Source organism: Anthonomus grandis, chromosome 4 (genome assembly GCF_022605725.1).
Source record: "Anthonomus grandis grandis chromosome 4, icAntGran1.3, whole genome shotgun sequence".
NCBI classification, from domain to species: Eukaryota; Metazoa; Arthropoda; class Insecta; order Coleoptera; family Curculionidae; genus Anthonomus; species Anthonomus grandis.
Window position 1 is genome coordinate 4,131,086 of NC_065549.1, and position 16,368 is coordinate 4,147,453.

General features: G+C 27.7%; 1 protein-coding gene across 6 annotated transcripts in view; it reads right to left on the minus strand.

Moving 5' to 3' along the window:
• Positions 1 to 15,279, minus strand: part of LOC126734833 (uncharacterized) — a 108,339-nt gene extending 93,060 nt beyond the window's left edge. Inside the window, exons 1-2 of one of the 6 annotated variants that reach the window (XM_050438598.1) lie at positions 15,187 to 15,279; positions 514 to 669 (exon numbers count right to left, since the gene is read on the minus strand). In XM_050438598.1, coding sequence (XP_050294555.1) covers positions 514 to 665 — 152 coding nt within the window. In that variant the 5' untranslated portion in view covers positions 666 to 669; positions 15,187 to 15,279. The other 5 variants (XM_050438592.1, XM_050438594.1, XM_050438593.1 and 2 more) reach the window with 5 other exon arrangements.
• Between the last annotated feature and the right edge of the window lie 1,089 nt (positions 15,280 to 16,368).

Here is a 16,368-nt window from a genome sequence, read left to right on the forward strand (position 1 = left end):
ACAATGCACTTTATCCATGCTGTAACATAAATCTTGGATGGAATAAATAAAAGATTCTTCGCTTATACGTTAGGTAACTTGACAATACCCGCTACAAATCTGATTTATTTTGTATTATATGTATACAACGCAAAAGGCTTTAACGAGTACATAAAGAAATGGTTTATGTAATTATATGAAAAATTGCATTTAAATTGAACAATTTGCAACAGTGGGTGCAATTATTTAAATTTGACTCCTTTCAAATTGTTCATTCTTAAGTCTCTAGGGCCGGAAACGACGTGCGGCACTTACGAGATTTAATAAATGGGGGTTAATTAACCCCCCTGCAAGGGTGTCAAGTGTATTTTCCAGAAATAAAAAGTGCTGCTTCGCTTTTTCTTTCTTCTCATTTAAACCGCAACCGTGAGTTTGATAAATGGGTATTTAAAGCTGTTGGGGGTACACTGAGATTCTTTCTTTTTTATTATTGGGGTGAATTTTAACTAATGATATGTTCTCTTTGGTACTTACCTATATACATAATGGGCCAAAAAAATCTCCGTAAGGAAAACGAAAAAGACACAACACACGACCCGCACCGTGTAACTGGGGTTTATTTGATCGATGGCTAATTTCGCCCCTTTGGGGACTATTTTGTTGTCCCTGGACTGGCTGGCTGACATTTTCCTATAGGGAAAACGTATAATAATCCATTATTATTGTTACTTTGTAAAATGTCCCTTATTTGCCCTTATAATGAATAATTGATGATCACTCCTGAATATTTTATGATTTTTGGGTCATATTATGTCTAAGAAAGAAAACGAATTCTTCTCGGAAATTAATGCTTAACCCGACAGACAGTTCGTCTAACATTGTTAAGGGTAAAAGCCCTCCGGAAAACGCCTGGTTGAGCTCTTTATTTCACGGAAGGAAGTTGCATTTTCAGGTGGAAATTTAAATTGGATATCACGTTTTCCTTACTTTATGAAATTATTAAAAGGTCGAAAATGTAATATTAAAATAGCATTTTTTTATAGGGTTAAGTGAATCTTTTGAAAAAATAGCCTCAGTTTTGAAAAGTATGAGAAAAGGACTCTATTATATTCAAAAACCATATACTAAGTGATAATTGCTTCCAGGAATGTTCTTAAGATGTTTTTGTTGAAAGTACTGTGGAATCCAAAATAACTAAATAATAAATTATTTAATATTTAATAAGAATAAATATTATATTCGGTGTTTATTTTAAGATAATATTCTAAGGAAAAAAATAAAAATCACCGATGAGATTAATATTTAATTTACTAACGATCCTTACAATCACTGGTGAGACAAGTAGGTTGTTTTTTTTAAGAGCAAAAGAGACATAGGCATTTTTTTAATGAATCTAGATCATTCTATTCTTAAGTTCACTGCTGAGATTTTTTTATTATCTCTAAGTTAATGAACCCGTAAAAAATCACTATTGAGATAAATTATTTATTTTTCTATAAGCTTATAAAGGAGGCAAATTAATTTTCTAGTTCCAGGTCAAAACGTTCATAAAATAAAAAAACAAAAATAATTTTTTAATGGCACTAGATTTCCCGGTTCTAAAATCACCGCTAAGATAAAAAAATTAAAGTAAAAGCCAATTTTTTTTTATTAGTATACTCTGTGTATATTTACCAACAAAAATCCTAAATATTTCAAGAAAAAACTAAAAAATTACTGCTGAAATAAATAATCTTTTTTCGAAGTACTCTTTTTTTGTATTAGTAAAAAATACCCTTTGAAAGAAATAATTACTTATTACTCTAACAGAATAAAAATTTAAATAAGGTTAATGAATCGTTCAAATCACTGCTAAGATAAAGAAAATTAAATTACAAACTGATTATTTTAGTAGTATACTGGATATTTAATTTACAAAAAAAAAACCAAAGAAATCATAAATGTCAAATATAAATAAAAAATAACTGCTGAGATTTCCAAGCCAAACATCTTTAATAAAAAATCACTCTTGTGATAAATTATTTATTTTTCTACAAGTTGATATAAGTGACAAACATAATTCTTTGTTAATAAAAAATCACTGTTAAGTTCTCTATTATTTTCAGGTCAGGATAATTGATTTTTTTTAATAAAGGAAAGAAACAAAAATAATTTCTTAATGGTTCTAGATCGATCGGCCCTAAAAGTCAACACTGAGATTTTTTATTTTTTACTATTTTTCAATAACAGTAAAATAACTAAATTTAGGACAATAAGCCTTTAATATCAGCAGTGATAATATAATTTATAATATAAAAATTGATTTTTTTAATCATACAAAATTCTAAATACTTCATAAAAAAACAAAAAATCACTGCTGAGATAAATATTTGTTTTTCAAGAAAGAAAAGAGATACAAATTTAAATCGGCCTTAAAAATGAGAGCTACTGAGGTCTCAGTTTTTTACTGTTTTTTTGTTAATAGAAAAAAAAATATTTATTGTATTAAATTACACTAAACCCTTAAAATCACTGCTGGGATAAATATTTTGTTAAATAAAAACAGATTTATTTATTGGGATTTTACTAATTTTATATTTTAAAAAAAGAAATACTGAATATTCCAGAAAAGAGTTAGAAATTACTGCTGAGATAAAATATAAAAATAAAATAAATTTCTTATTCCAAGTATAAACCGGTTTTTTTATATAATTTAAAGAACTGTAAAGGATCACTATTGAGATAAATTATTTATTCAAGCTGATATGAGAGGCAAAGATAATTACTTCTGGTTTCAGGTCATCAAACTCCTTAAATCAATAACTTTCCTCACTAGTGATTTTTTACTGTTAAAAAAATCAGTTTTTACAATAATTCTTTTTTATCTCGCCAGTGATTTTAGGGATTCAGTGATTCTTTATTTTTATTGCAACAAAAATTATCCTCTTCTGGTTCCGGGTTAAATATTTCATCAAAAAAACCATTAGGTCAATGAATCCATAAAATCAGTTCTGAGATAAATATTTTAATGGGTAAAAACGGATTTATGTATTAGTGTATTATATATTTATTAATTATTATAATTAATTATATATTTATATACTGTCTATGTGAACAAAATTTCAAGAAATGCTTAATATGACACGAAAATTAAAAAATCAGTACCGAGATAAATAATTTATATTGTCCAAGAAAAAAAGAGATAAAAACTATTTTTTAATGATTTTAGGTCAATCGACTCTTAAAATCACTGCCAAGATTTATTGTCTTTTAATATTTTTTTTTTAAATAAAAGAATGAAAAATTGAATTAGGTCAAAAAAGTCTTAAAGTCACTGTTGAGATAAACAAGTTATGTTTCCAAGGATAAAAGAGACAAACGTACTGTTGTAGTTTAAAATTATTGCTGCGATAAATATTTTCTATTTCAATTAAAAACTGATTTTGTTTATTAGCTTTATACTCACGAACTTGTAAAAAATCACTATTGAGATAAATTATTTAATAAATAAAAAGCAAAAATAATTCTCTGCTTGTTCCACTTTAAAATATTCCTTATCTCTGCTCAGATAAATTATTTATTTTCTTCAAGAAGAAATTTCAAGAAATTCTTAATATTCCAGAAAAAGGTTAAACATCCCTGCTGAGATTTTTTATTTTTTACAATTTTTTTAAATAATAAAAAAAATTACATTCAGTAAAGTCTTAAAGTCACTGCTAATATAATTTTTTTTTTCAAGTAAAAACGGATTTTATTTAATTTTAAAGAGAGAGAAAAATTATTTATTTATGTTGATATGACAGACAAACACAAATAAAGCTTGATGCTAACAAACTCCTAAAATCACTGCTAAAATAAATATTCTCGTTTCAAATATGAGCGCTAAATTACTGAACTTGTCAAAAATAACTAGTGAGTTTTCTATATTGATTTCAAGTCAAACAATTCTTAAAATCAATGCTGAGATAATTCATTTAGCATCGACTTTCATCATTTTTCAAACATCGATTTAAGTCAACCTTTAAAATCAATTATGCTTTTCACAAGAGTTTTTTTTGTTATTTATTTTTTTTGTAGTGCAAAAAGATAAATTAGGACAATAAAAAAATAATAAACCATTAGAATTACTGCTGAGATAAATATTTTCTTAAGCAAAAACAGTTTTATTTATTCGGTACTCATTATTTATTTTAAGAAAATTTCAAGAAATTCTTAATTGTTTAGAAAAAAAATTTAAAAATCACTGCTGTGATTTTTTATTTTTTACTATTTTTATTAAATAAAAATTAAATTAGTTCAATGAAGTTACCGCTAAGATAAATATTTCTATTTTCAAATTTAAAATAGATTTTATTATAAGCGCTAAATTAATAAATTAAAAAAAATAAATGTTCATTCATTCTAGGTCAATAAACCCTTAAAACCACTGCTGAGATAAAGAAAACTAAATTACAAACTGATTTTTAGTACTGTACTGAATATTTAATTTACAAAAAAAAAACCAAAGAAATCATATATGTCAGGAAAAAATTAAAAATAACTGCTGAGATTTCCAAGTAGAAACATATTTAATAAAAAATCACTTTTGTGATAAATTATTTATTTTTCTACAAGCTGATATAAGTGACAAAAATAATTATTTGTTGGTAAAAAATCACTGTTGAGTTCTCTATTATTTTCAGGTCAGGATAATTGATTTTTTTTAATAAAGGAAAAAAACAAAAATAATTTCTTAATGGTTCTAGGTCGATCGGCCCTAAAAGTCAACACTGAGATTTTTAATTTTTTACTATTTTTCAATAACAGTTAAATAATTAAATTTAGGACAATAAGCCATTAATATCAGCAGTGATAAGATAATTTGTAATATAAAAATTGATTTTTTTAATCATACAAAATTCTAAATACTTTATTAAAAAAAAATCACTGCTGAGATAAATATTTGTTTTTCAAGAAAGAAAAGAGATACAAATTTAAATCGGCCTTAAAAATGAGAGCTACTGAGGTCTCAGTTTTTTACTGTTTTTTTGTTAATAGAAAAAAAATTATTTATTGTATTAAATTACACTAAACCCTTAAAATCACTGCTGGGATAAATATTTTGTTAAATAAAAACAGATTTATTTATTGGGATTTTACTAATTTTATATTTTAAAAAAAGAAATACTGAATATTCCAGAAAAGAGTTAGAAATTACTGCTGAGATAAAATATAAAAATAAAATAAATTTCTTATTCCAAGTATAAACCGGTTTTTTTATATAATTTAAAGAACTGTAAAGGATCACTATTGAGATAAATTATTTATTCAAGCTGATATGAGAGGCAAAAATAATTACTTCTGGTTTCAGGTCATCAAACTCCTTAAATCAATAATTTTCCTCACTAGTGATTTTTTACTGTTAAAAAAATCAGTTTTTACAATAATTCTTTTTTATCTTGCCAGTGATTTTAGGGATTCAGTAATTCTTTATTTTTATTGCAACAAAAATAATCCTCTTCTGGTTCCGGGTCAAATATTTCATCAAAAAAACCTTTAGGTCAATGAATCTATAAAATCAGTACTAACATAAATATTTTAATGGGTAAAAAAGTAATGTTTTCAAGGAAAAAAGAGAAAAAAGTAATGTTGTAATTTAAAATTATTACTGAGATAAATATTTTCTATTTTAATTAAAAATTGATTTTTTTAAATTATTTTTATATTCACGAACTTGTAAAAAATCACTATTGAGATAAATTATTTATTAAATAAGAGGCAAAAATAATTCTCTATTTGTTCCAGATCAAAATGTTCTTAATCTCTACTGAGATAAATTATTTCTTTTCCTTAAGAAGAAATAACACTGCTGAGATAATTATTTCGTATTTCAACTAAAAACCGATTTTCTTATAAGACCTAAATTAATGAACCCTTGTGAAAAATCACTATTAAGATAAATTATTTATTCCAAATCAACAAACTCCAAAACGCATTGATGAGATTAATAACTTATGTTTGTCACCGCTGAAATTTTTTGTTATTAGTGCAATAAAGAAATTAGGTCAATAAACCATTAGAATTGCTGCTGAGATAAATATTTTCTTAAGCAAAAACAGATATAATTATTATTACAGTACTCATTATTTAATTTAAAAAAATTTTAAGAAAATTCTTAATAGTTCAGAAAAAAATTTAAAAACCACTGCTGAGATTTTTTATTTTTTACTATTTTTGTTAAATAAAAAACAAAAATTAAATTAGTTCAATGAAGTCACCGCTAAGATAATTTTTTTTTCAAATTTAAAATAGATTATAAGCTCTAAATTAACGAACTAAGAAAAAATCAGTATTGAGATCATTTACTTATTCAATAAGGGACAAAAAAAATTTACTGCTTGTTCGAGCTCAAAACTTCCTAAAATCTCTGCTGAGATAAATAATTTAATTTTTTCAAGAAGAAAAGAGACAAAAATAAATTTTTATTCATTCTAGGTCAATAAACTCTTAAAACCACTGCTGAGATAAATATTTTTTTAATAAAAACTCATTTATTTATTGCGGTATACTTTGACTATTTAAGAAAAAAATAATTAAAAAAAAAATTATTTAAAAAAAAAGTGTCTTTTAATTTAGATTTAATAAAAAAAATAACTTTTTTATAGTATTTGTGATAAATATTTTATTTTTCCTAAGAATTAACAACAAAACTGCTTAAAATAAAGCTTGAAACCACTGTTATAGGTAAATATATTAATGCTTTTTATACAGTGCTTTCATTTCAAAACGATCCACCTTCCACTTAATCATTCTTCAATCATTATCCACTTAATAACTTTCATAAAAAAAAAATAAAAATTTGATATACAGGGGGACGTTTAATTATGCATTTACTGAAGTTCTGTCAATCACCTCCTCACCTCCAGCTAACCTCACTTTAATATGTCAAATAGGAACCCCTATCGTGTGATACATCAATAGTAAGCAGCGTAAAATTCTCTATTCAACGGTACCAAAAAAAATTAAATCGGTAAATGTGTAAGCAAATATTTTGCGAAAATGTCTAGAAATAATGAATATTTTATTTACGCCAAACTTTGGTATGTCAAATGGCTACCCCATGGTGTAATACATTATTTTAAAGGGCATTCCTTATGCTTTCAACGGTTGTAAAAAAAAATAAAATTGATTGACCAAGAGAAGCAATTATAGTGTAAATCGATAGGGTAGAAAAACAAATTTAATTAGTTTAACAAAGTTATTTTATTAAATATTTAAAATGCGCGCCGTTATTAGCAAGACAATAAAAAAGCCTATTTTTAAACTCCTTACGAACATTGGCAAGGGTCTGCCCGCTAATTTCTCTGCATTCTTGAAATATTCTATTTTTGAAATTCTCAATACTCTCAGGTGAGGTTTTATAAACTTTGCTTTTTAAGTAGCTCCAAAGAAAAAAGTCTAGTAAGGTTAGGTCCGGAGACCGCGCAGGCCATTCGATTGCACCACGTCTGCCAATCCACTTTTCTCGAAAATTTTCATGAAGCCACTCTCGAACTACCAAAGTGTAGTGCGCGGGAGCTCCATCCTGCTGAAAATGTATATTATTTTCATTCAATAATATCGCACCATGTTGATCTACTTGATTTTCCATAGAGTGGATGATGGAAGGGTATATTGCATTTTCTAAAAGGTTTAAATAAATTTCGCCAGTCAAATTTTCTTCCAAAAAAAATGGCCCGATTATTTCATTCCCATAAATACCTGCCCAAACATTAATTTTTTGGGGATATTGAGTATGGCCTTCCCGAAAAACATGCGGATTTTTATTATCCCAGTACCTACAGTTATGTCTGTTCACCAGGCCATTTAAAAAAAAGGTCGATTCGTCACTGAAGCAAATGTTCTTCAATAAATGGGGATCGTCGTCAGTTCGCTGGCACATCACTTCAAAAAAATTGAATTCTCCTATCAAAATCATCTTCTCCGAGTTCATGAAGAATATGAATTTTATAAGGAAAGAACTTTTTTTTTTTAAACTTTATGTTCGGAACCAGTGGAAATATTTGTTAGTTTTGCGGCCTTTGGTATAGACAAAGTTGGATCTATAGCAAATTGTCCTAGTACTTCAACTTGGCATGCTTCATCGACAACTCTATTTTCATATTTTTTCTTATTGCAAATCGATCCTGTCTCTTCAAATTTTCGTATCAATTCTAATACGTATTTATGGCTCACGTTTTTATCTTGATACCTTTCATTAAATGCTCTCGCGGTTCTGCGAGCACACCGATCTTGAGCTCCATAAAGGAAAATTATTTCTAATCTTTCGGCTAGCGTATACACCATTTTATTAACTCACTGTTTTAACTAAAATTGAAAAATTGCACGCGTCAAACTGACAGTTTTAACAATAATAAATCGCCTGCTTTTTAAACGCCTTAAAAATGTAAGGTATTGCAGTGTTTTTTTGTACCTTTTAGGTAGGTTTCGCAAAAAATATAAGTGAAATAAATACACATACAAAGTTATAAGACTGCAAAGATGTTTGCAAAAATTTGAAGACACTCTTTTTTCTCGCAAATAACGGTACACATTCTTTACTTAAAAAAATAAATAATTTGCTTGAACTAAATGTACTGTTTGTTACCACACATATTTAACTTCTAAATTGCTTGTATTTTTTTTTTTGATGATCTATTATAAAAAATGTAAGAATAGGTACCACACTAAAAGTAATCATTTAAAATACCAAAGTTTGACGTAAATAAAATATTCATTATTTCTAGACATTTTCGCTAACTATTTGCCTACACATTTACCGATTTTATTTTTTTTTGTACCGTTGAATAGAGAATTTTACGCTGCTTACTATGATGTATCAGACGATGGGGGTTCCCATTTGACATATTAAAGTGAGGTTAGCTGGATGTGAGGACGTGATTGACAGAACTTCAGTAAATGCATAATTAAACGTCCCCCTGTATATCTAATTTGACGTAGTTTTTTTTTTTTTTTTTAAGAAAGTTATTAAGGGTGGATCGTTTTGAAATGAAAGCACTGTATAGTGATTTCAGGTTTAAAATCACTCTAATAATAACTTAATTTACTTTGGCATGATAAATATTTCACTGCATCTAAGCACATAAGGCATAGCAACAATTTTTTTAAGGTTATTAAACTATTTTCGTTTCAGACAAGTAAAGAATCACAATTGTCGATAAACCCTTAAATTCACTACTGAGATAAATTTTGTCAGTAACTTATTTTTTAAAATAAATATTTTATTATTTCGAAACATATCACAAAAAAATACAAGTCAAATCACTATCGAGATAAATGTGTCACCTTATCGATAAAAGAAAAATGAAAAATTTACAAGGAAACCTTTGTTTACGTTACTACCAAAACAAATATTTTATTTAATTTTGAAATAAATACCATATTTTTTTCAAGCACTGGTGTAATAATAGTTTAAAATTTTTAACCATATTATAAAAAAAACGCCATTGTTTATTGATAAATATTTAAAATCACATTATGCAGTTATTTTTTTTATTATATATTGTAGGGAAATAAGGGACATTTTTTCAGTTTCCAAGATGATTAATCCTTAAAATTACTTATAAGATAGCAATTATTTTTGCACACAAATAACGGAAAAAAGCAATTTTTTGGTGCTAGGTCGATGAATCCTTGAGAAAATAAACTGTTGTTTATAAAAAAATCACTTTTTTTATCACCACTAAGAGATTAATTGAATTGATTATTGAGGAAATCACTGCTGAGATATATGACTAACTCAAAAAAAATATTCTTTCACCACTATAAGCTTTTACAAGGGTTTGGTAGATATACTGGGCCACCCTGTATACCCCTTTTTTTATTAATTTTATTTTATCCACAGGGTGTCGCATTATAAATATGATATTTATTAAGGCATTTGAAGCACAAATTTAGCATATTTTTAGTAAAATTCCTCACATGACTGGAAGGAAAACTCAATGGTTTTCTCCTAAATATAGGAAAATCGCACCTTTTTAGCTAATTTAGGGACAAAAAAAAACAGAACTACATCTCGCGCCAAGAATATAAACACCGGGAAAACTCGATACGAAGAACACGTCGGAAAACGTGGGCACGAAGGCGTCCTGCCGACCCGACACGCGGAAATCAACTGAAAACTTACTTAGAAAACGCGCTTTTCACCATAGTGAAAATCTACCAACTCTCTCGCGCTCTAACAAAACTACCAGACGCTCTCTCTCGCTCCCACTCGTTCATCTCCTGCGGGCAACAAACAACACGCGAAAGTTACACCCGAATTATAGTTTTGAGTGAATGGCGTCCCGGCGATAAACCCGTTTCGTTGCATATTCAGGGAGGGAGTTCCTGTGTGCTCCCTGCTTAACGTGTGACTTATGCAAACGGAGTTTGGGTGAAACTTCTATACTCTATGTATGCCCTTAAGGAGTTCTGTGTTAGTGGGGTGGAGTAGATTGGGAGATAAAGGAGGTTTTTTTCTCAATTTAAAGAAAAACTGATCGATTACTCTGAAATTGTTGACGTTTTTGGTAAAGAACCCATTTCTTACATTTTACTTACAACCCCTTTTCTATACATGGGTTTTTAAAATATTTGGATTTTTGTAAAGCCTTTGACAGTATCAGGAATTCTTTTAATTCACTGAATGGATATGCACGAAAAAGTTGATATTTTATAAAAAAAGTCGACTCATTGGACAATCATAAAATTAAAGGTTACACAATTTAAATACATAATTGAAAAAAAATATATACAGGGTGTCCCATTAGTGCGATAACGGACGATAGCTCCTTATCGGTGATACAAAAAAAAAATTTTATAAAAAGTTACTTTACTGACTAAGGTGCATAACATAAAAATATTTTTGGATATACAGGGTGATTCATAAATGTGATATGATACACAACTTTTTTAATTTAAATGAAACACCCTATATTTTATTGCATTTTTGGATTGCTTTGAAAATTCTGCATACCTTTTATCAAGCATCGTCTATACCAAAACTTACCCGTTTGTGAGATATTTAATATTTTATCAAATAATCGACGTTTGCACGTCTCCACAAAAACAAAAATAATTCACTCATTTGGGATCCTACAAGCCAAATCTTTTGTAGGTTGTTAGTGCATACTTACACTTACTTTATGGTCCTATGAGAATTTGATAATATTCTACAGGGTGTTCGCAATACTCTATCCAAAACCAAAAAATGTAAACAACCATATCTTATTTTTTTCAAATGGAATGACCCATATTTTTTTATCTTAAAATGTTCACAATGTGATAAGCTTTCTTTTTTGTTAAGCATGTCCTATACTTATCTATAATAGTTATCGAGTTTTTTACACTTTTTTCGCCCTTAGGTTGGGACATGCTTTAAAATAAATTACCATTGGTTAAAATTGCTCAAGTCACTCAAGTCAAACCAGAAAAATTTCTAAATATAAAAAAAAAGTTTTGACTTCCCCCCACCACTTTATTTTAAGAAATATAGAAAAAAATTTACAACAAAAGACAAAGGTAATTAAGAAAGCGTTAAAATGCATATATTATAAATACCACTTATTTTGAAAAAAAATCGTAGAAATAACTAGTTTTCTATTTGGTCATGCCTAGCGGCTGTGCCACAATCTCGAAAATAATTGTCAGCATTTCCTTTTAAGCACTTTTGTAAAAAAATTTTTACCGGAACGCTCTATCTCAATTAGCCGCTGAGATATAGATGGTGAACATTCTTATTTGCCCACCCGGTACATAATTTCTGCCTGGTTTGTGTTTAAAAAAAAATGTTTCTTGCTATTATTCTTCAACTGCCTGGAAATTGAACCTAATTAAGGCATTTTGCGCCAGACAGATGAAGAAATAAATAAAAAGGAGTTTCTTCCAGGCAGTTGAGCGGCACATAAAAAAGAACATTTTAGCTTCAATATCCTGGAAAAATAGAGCAATATCTTCAACTGCCTGGAAGAAGTCCTTTCAATTATCTTCTTCCAGAAAGTTAATTCTTTTGTTCGAAATTCCTCTGTTGCCTGAAAGTAAAAGGTTATTTTTAATACCAGCTTAATTTTAATTAAATTTCGCATGTGGAAAAAAAAGTTACTCTTGCAAAATTATGATTTAAGGCACTGTTTTCAAAATATCTTAGTTTATTTGTACAAAAACGCCAGTAAAAATTCTGCAAAAACTTTGAAAAAAAAATTAAATTAGGCTTAAATCTTAAACTAAATCTATCAAATAAAATAATGACTTAAGGTAACTTTCGTTCATCTTTTATATTCAACTTTTTTACAAATTCAAGCCCGATTTCCTTTTTTTTTTAAATTTTTGCAACATTTTAGCAGGTATTTCTGAACAATTAAATTAGGATAGTTTAAAAATAGTGCCTTAAATTATAATTTTGCAAGAGTAACTTTTTTTTCCAAATTAAATGGACAATCTAACAGTTGACTTTTTATAAAAAAATATTTTATTACCTCGCAGATTTGAGGCAAAAATAATTAACAATTTACTACAATAACCTGCATGCGAATACGAAATTTAATTAAAATTGAGCTGGTAGTTTAAAAGTTATGATAAATAAACAAATAATTATTCTAAACTTTAACACCCTGTATCTTTGTTATTAAAGATTTTAGAGAAAAACTTTATAATAAAACTCTATCTGTTTTTAAATTAAAATTAATAACGTTTAAACTGGATCTGCCTGTATATATATTAATGGTCAATTAAAAAAAAATACTCTTGGACAAACGTAATTAAGTGACACAATAGCCAAGTTAATTACATCTAAAAGCCCACCAATAAACACATTTTTATCGACATAAAAAAATTCAATCCACAAATAAGGAGCAAATTATTGTGTTATTTTTATTTTTTATGAGTCATTTTATAGCAAACAAATAATTCTTGTACATTTTCTTAAATTAATTCATTAATTGTGATACACTTAGGTTCATTAGGAATCCGATTGTAAAAGAAAACAGCCTTTAATTAATGTACTTTTGTGAAAGGGCACAGCTACCCACATAGCATGCGATATCCACTGTATATACTTGTAAAGTCCAGAAAGTGCAAAAAATATCGTGTATGTTCATGTAGATTGAGATTAACTTAATTTTTTAAGTATAAATAATAAATGTATATATTTTGTGAACATTACCGTCGCCTATACCTTCGATATATACATCGACAATGACGTCTCTTGGCGTCATTTTAGGAAAGTCACTTTGATGTCTTTAATAAAAAAAGAACAGACAATGTCGAGAATTCAACCGAAGATCACCTGTACCGTATTTGCTGTACAACAACTTTTGTTTTGTTGCAACAACAACAATTTGTTGTACAGTAAATATGGTGCAGGTGATCCCGGGCTAAGGCGTATTGTGTAATGTTTGTTTCACATTTTGGGTGTTGAACCTACTTATCATCTTAAAAAAATGCCAAATTGGATTAGATCAGGTATATTATTTCATATTTTAAAAGTTTAATTATAGTCAAGAATTATTTTTTTAATGACTATTTTACTTGCTTCTGCCATGTATTCATGAACAAAGTGGGAGGCCATATTGTGCAATAAATCTTTTTTTTTTATAGCCTTTTTCAGTTGCAGTCTATGTTGACACTCTCCAAACTCCGTTTGGCAAAGGGAATCATCCTTTTCACATTTTGTTATTTGATTTAATTTTAAGTTAAACAATAAAATCGTTAATTTTTATTAGAGTGCCTTAAGAACAATAATTTTCAAATATTTGTCTTATAAGTGTAGGTATGTAAAAAATTACATTGGTTATAATGTAATTGTAATTCTTTAACTTCTATTTGTAATGTTCTGCCGCCCGAAATATACCGTTTATATACAAAAAAACTTTAATTTTATACAGCGTTTATATCTTGATCTAAAATTAAAAGTTGTCAGTATTTTTGTGCTAAATGTTTCCTCCTATTCTCCTTCCCCATTTTTTAGAGTTTTCTTGACCAACGAATAAGCATATGCTTTATTTTGTTAAACTTACAAATGACTAAATAAATATATATTTGGAATTTAAATAAAAATATCTTCTCAATAAAAAATAATAGAAATAAAAAATATTTTCTCAATATTCCTCAAAAACTATTTTAAGACCTTAAAGTTACTTATACTATTTTAGGTCGTTTTAAATGACCTAACATAGTCTTTAAACGCCGTCCTATGTAAATATTTGACGTCTTCCAGAAGCCTTTTTCAATTCCATTTAAGACGTCTTTTAGCTTTTTATAGGACTTCATTTTGGATGTAACATTTGTACGTTACTTTAAGGTAGTAAGGACGTCAAAATGACTCGTCATGTGGACCAGAAAGTACGAAAAATTACGTATTTAAGACATTATTTTGTTACCTAGGAGATTATACATATATGGTATATCTAGAATATCTTTTAAAGGATATAGGTACCTATATACCTTAAAAATATTTATTATATATCCTGGATAGATGTAACAGATACATAGAATATAATAGATGTTTATAAGACATCTATAGAATATAACGCTTGAATATAGTTTAAATATCTAGTATATTCAGGATATGCACAGAACGTACTAATAGTATATTCCATGTATTACCTAGTGTGTGACAAATGTATATTTATTTCATATCCATAAAATACACAGAGCATTAAAAATAGACATTGTATGTATAAATGTCAGGATATATATACAATGTCTATTTTTTATATACATAGCATTTACATATAATATATGTTTGCTATGTGGGTAGCTATGTAAGCAGTTTTGAAATCCTCAAGTATCAGCCAATTAATGATTTTATAAAAAATTTTGAACTAAAAACAAATAAATTTAATAAAATAAAATATACATGCGTTTTAAACTTGGGGTTCTAAAGTTTGAGTTTCGCAGTCGCAAAATAAAGGAAAACTTTTAATAACGATCGTTTTCGTTATTTCATTTATTTGTTTTGAAATCAGAATTTTGTAGTGTGGCAAGTTTACTCTTAGAAAATGTCTTATTTATATCTGAAAAATAAAAATTAAGTCAACTTACTTACATTGAACCATAAAACAATACGGCAAATGTATTTTCACTATTTTGCATATTGTCCTACACCATGTTCATTTTTCTTTAACATTAAATATTACCCCTAAATAGAACAAACAAACCCGCGTTTAAATTACGCATTTAATACTCAAAACCCGTGAAGGTACTACTTACTATTAAATATAAACAAAATCGCATGCCATTACATTCCTTAATGACATCATTGAACCACAGAACCTAAGAAACTGTATATTACACCTTTAGTACGATTTCATAAATTGGCGAATACGCCGGGCATAATTCAACATTTTACAATGATGCTATAACTTCTTATTTAGCAGAAAAATTCGACATGAATATATAAAAAAATTATCCTAATTTATCCCTTTATATTTTATTACTATAAACATTAATTTTAAACCCGACGCGTGTTATAAACGTGTAAAACAATATTAATTCGCAAAAACCCTTTCGATTTAAAATGCGAATTAAACAATACCTTTGAAATTTAATTATTTTTGCACGAAATGTTTTAATTATTAAAATAATTATATATGTAGATATCGTTGGCCGTTTAATTAAGGCACCGTTTAAAGCTTTAGAACATAATAATTTATAGATGTATTCGGTACATTTATATTATGTAAATGGCATATATGAGCAGGGGGTTTTATGGCAAAATATTTCCATGACAGTCCAATTTATACTCCGGAAATGGAGTAACTGGAGGGACTGTACGGTTACAAATTAATTAAATCCAAGAGTAATGGAAAAATTTTAATAAGGGTCTAAAAAATTAATAAACTCATGTGGCCAGTACTTGGAACACTTATTTTTAAATTAAAAAACACTAAGGATTTTAAGGTAAAAAAATTAAACGAGGACAAATAATCAAAATACTAGTATTTTTTATAGATATGGCTTATATGCTAGAAAACTATCGACAATAATTAAAATATAATTGTTTATATATATTTACAGCTAAAAATATGACTTACCTCAGCTCTTAGTTGCTTGTTCAGAACAATCCCTCTTTATGCAATATTTGAGCAAAAGTGTTCAAATTGTAAAAATATCCCTTCAGTTTGCCAGGTATCGTTTTTTAAGCTTCATTATTTTAATTACGCAGGTTCTTCTGAGATGTCCTTAAACATACTTACCATCGTTTTTTTTTTTTTTTATTTTTTAGAGAGGTTAAAAAAATCTGCAAACAGACACCCCGGGCCGGCCCGGGGTAGTGTGGGGTTAAGGTTTTTTCCAACCCCGACCCACTAAAAACCATTCCTCTAAGTCAAATTTTTAGGGAAGCACACTGATACATGCTTGGTCAATATTTTCAAGGGAAAAAGCACACTT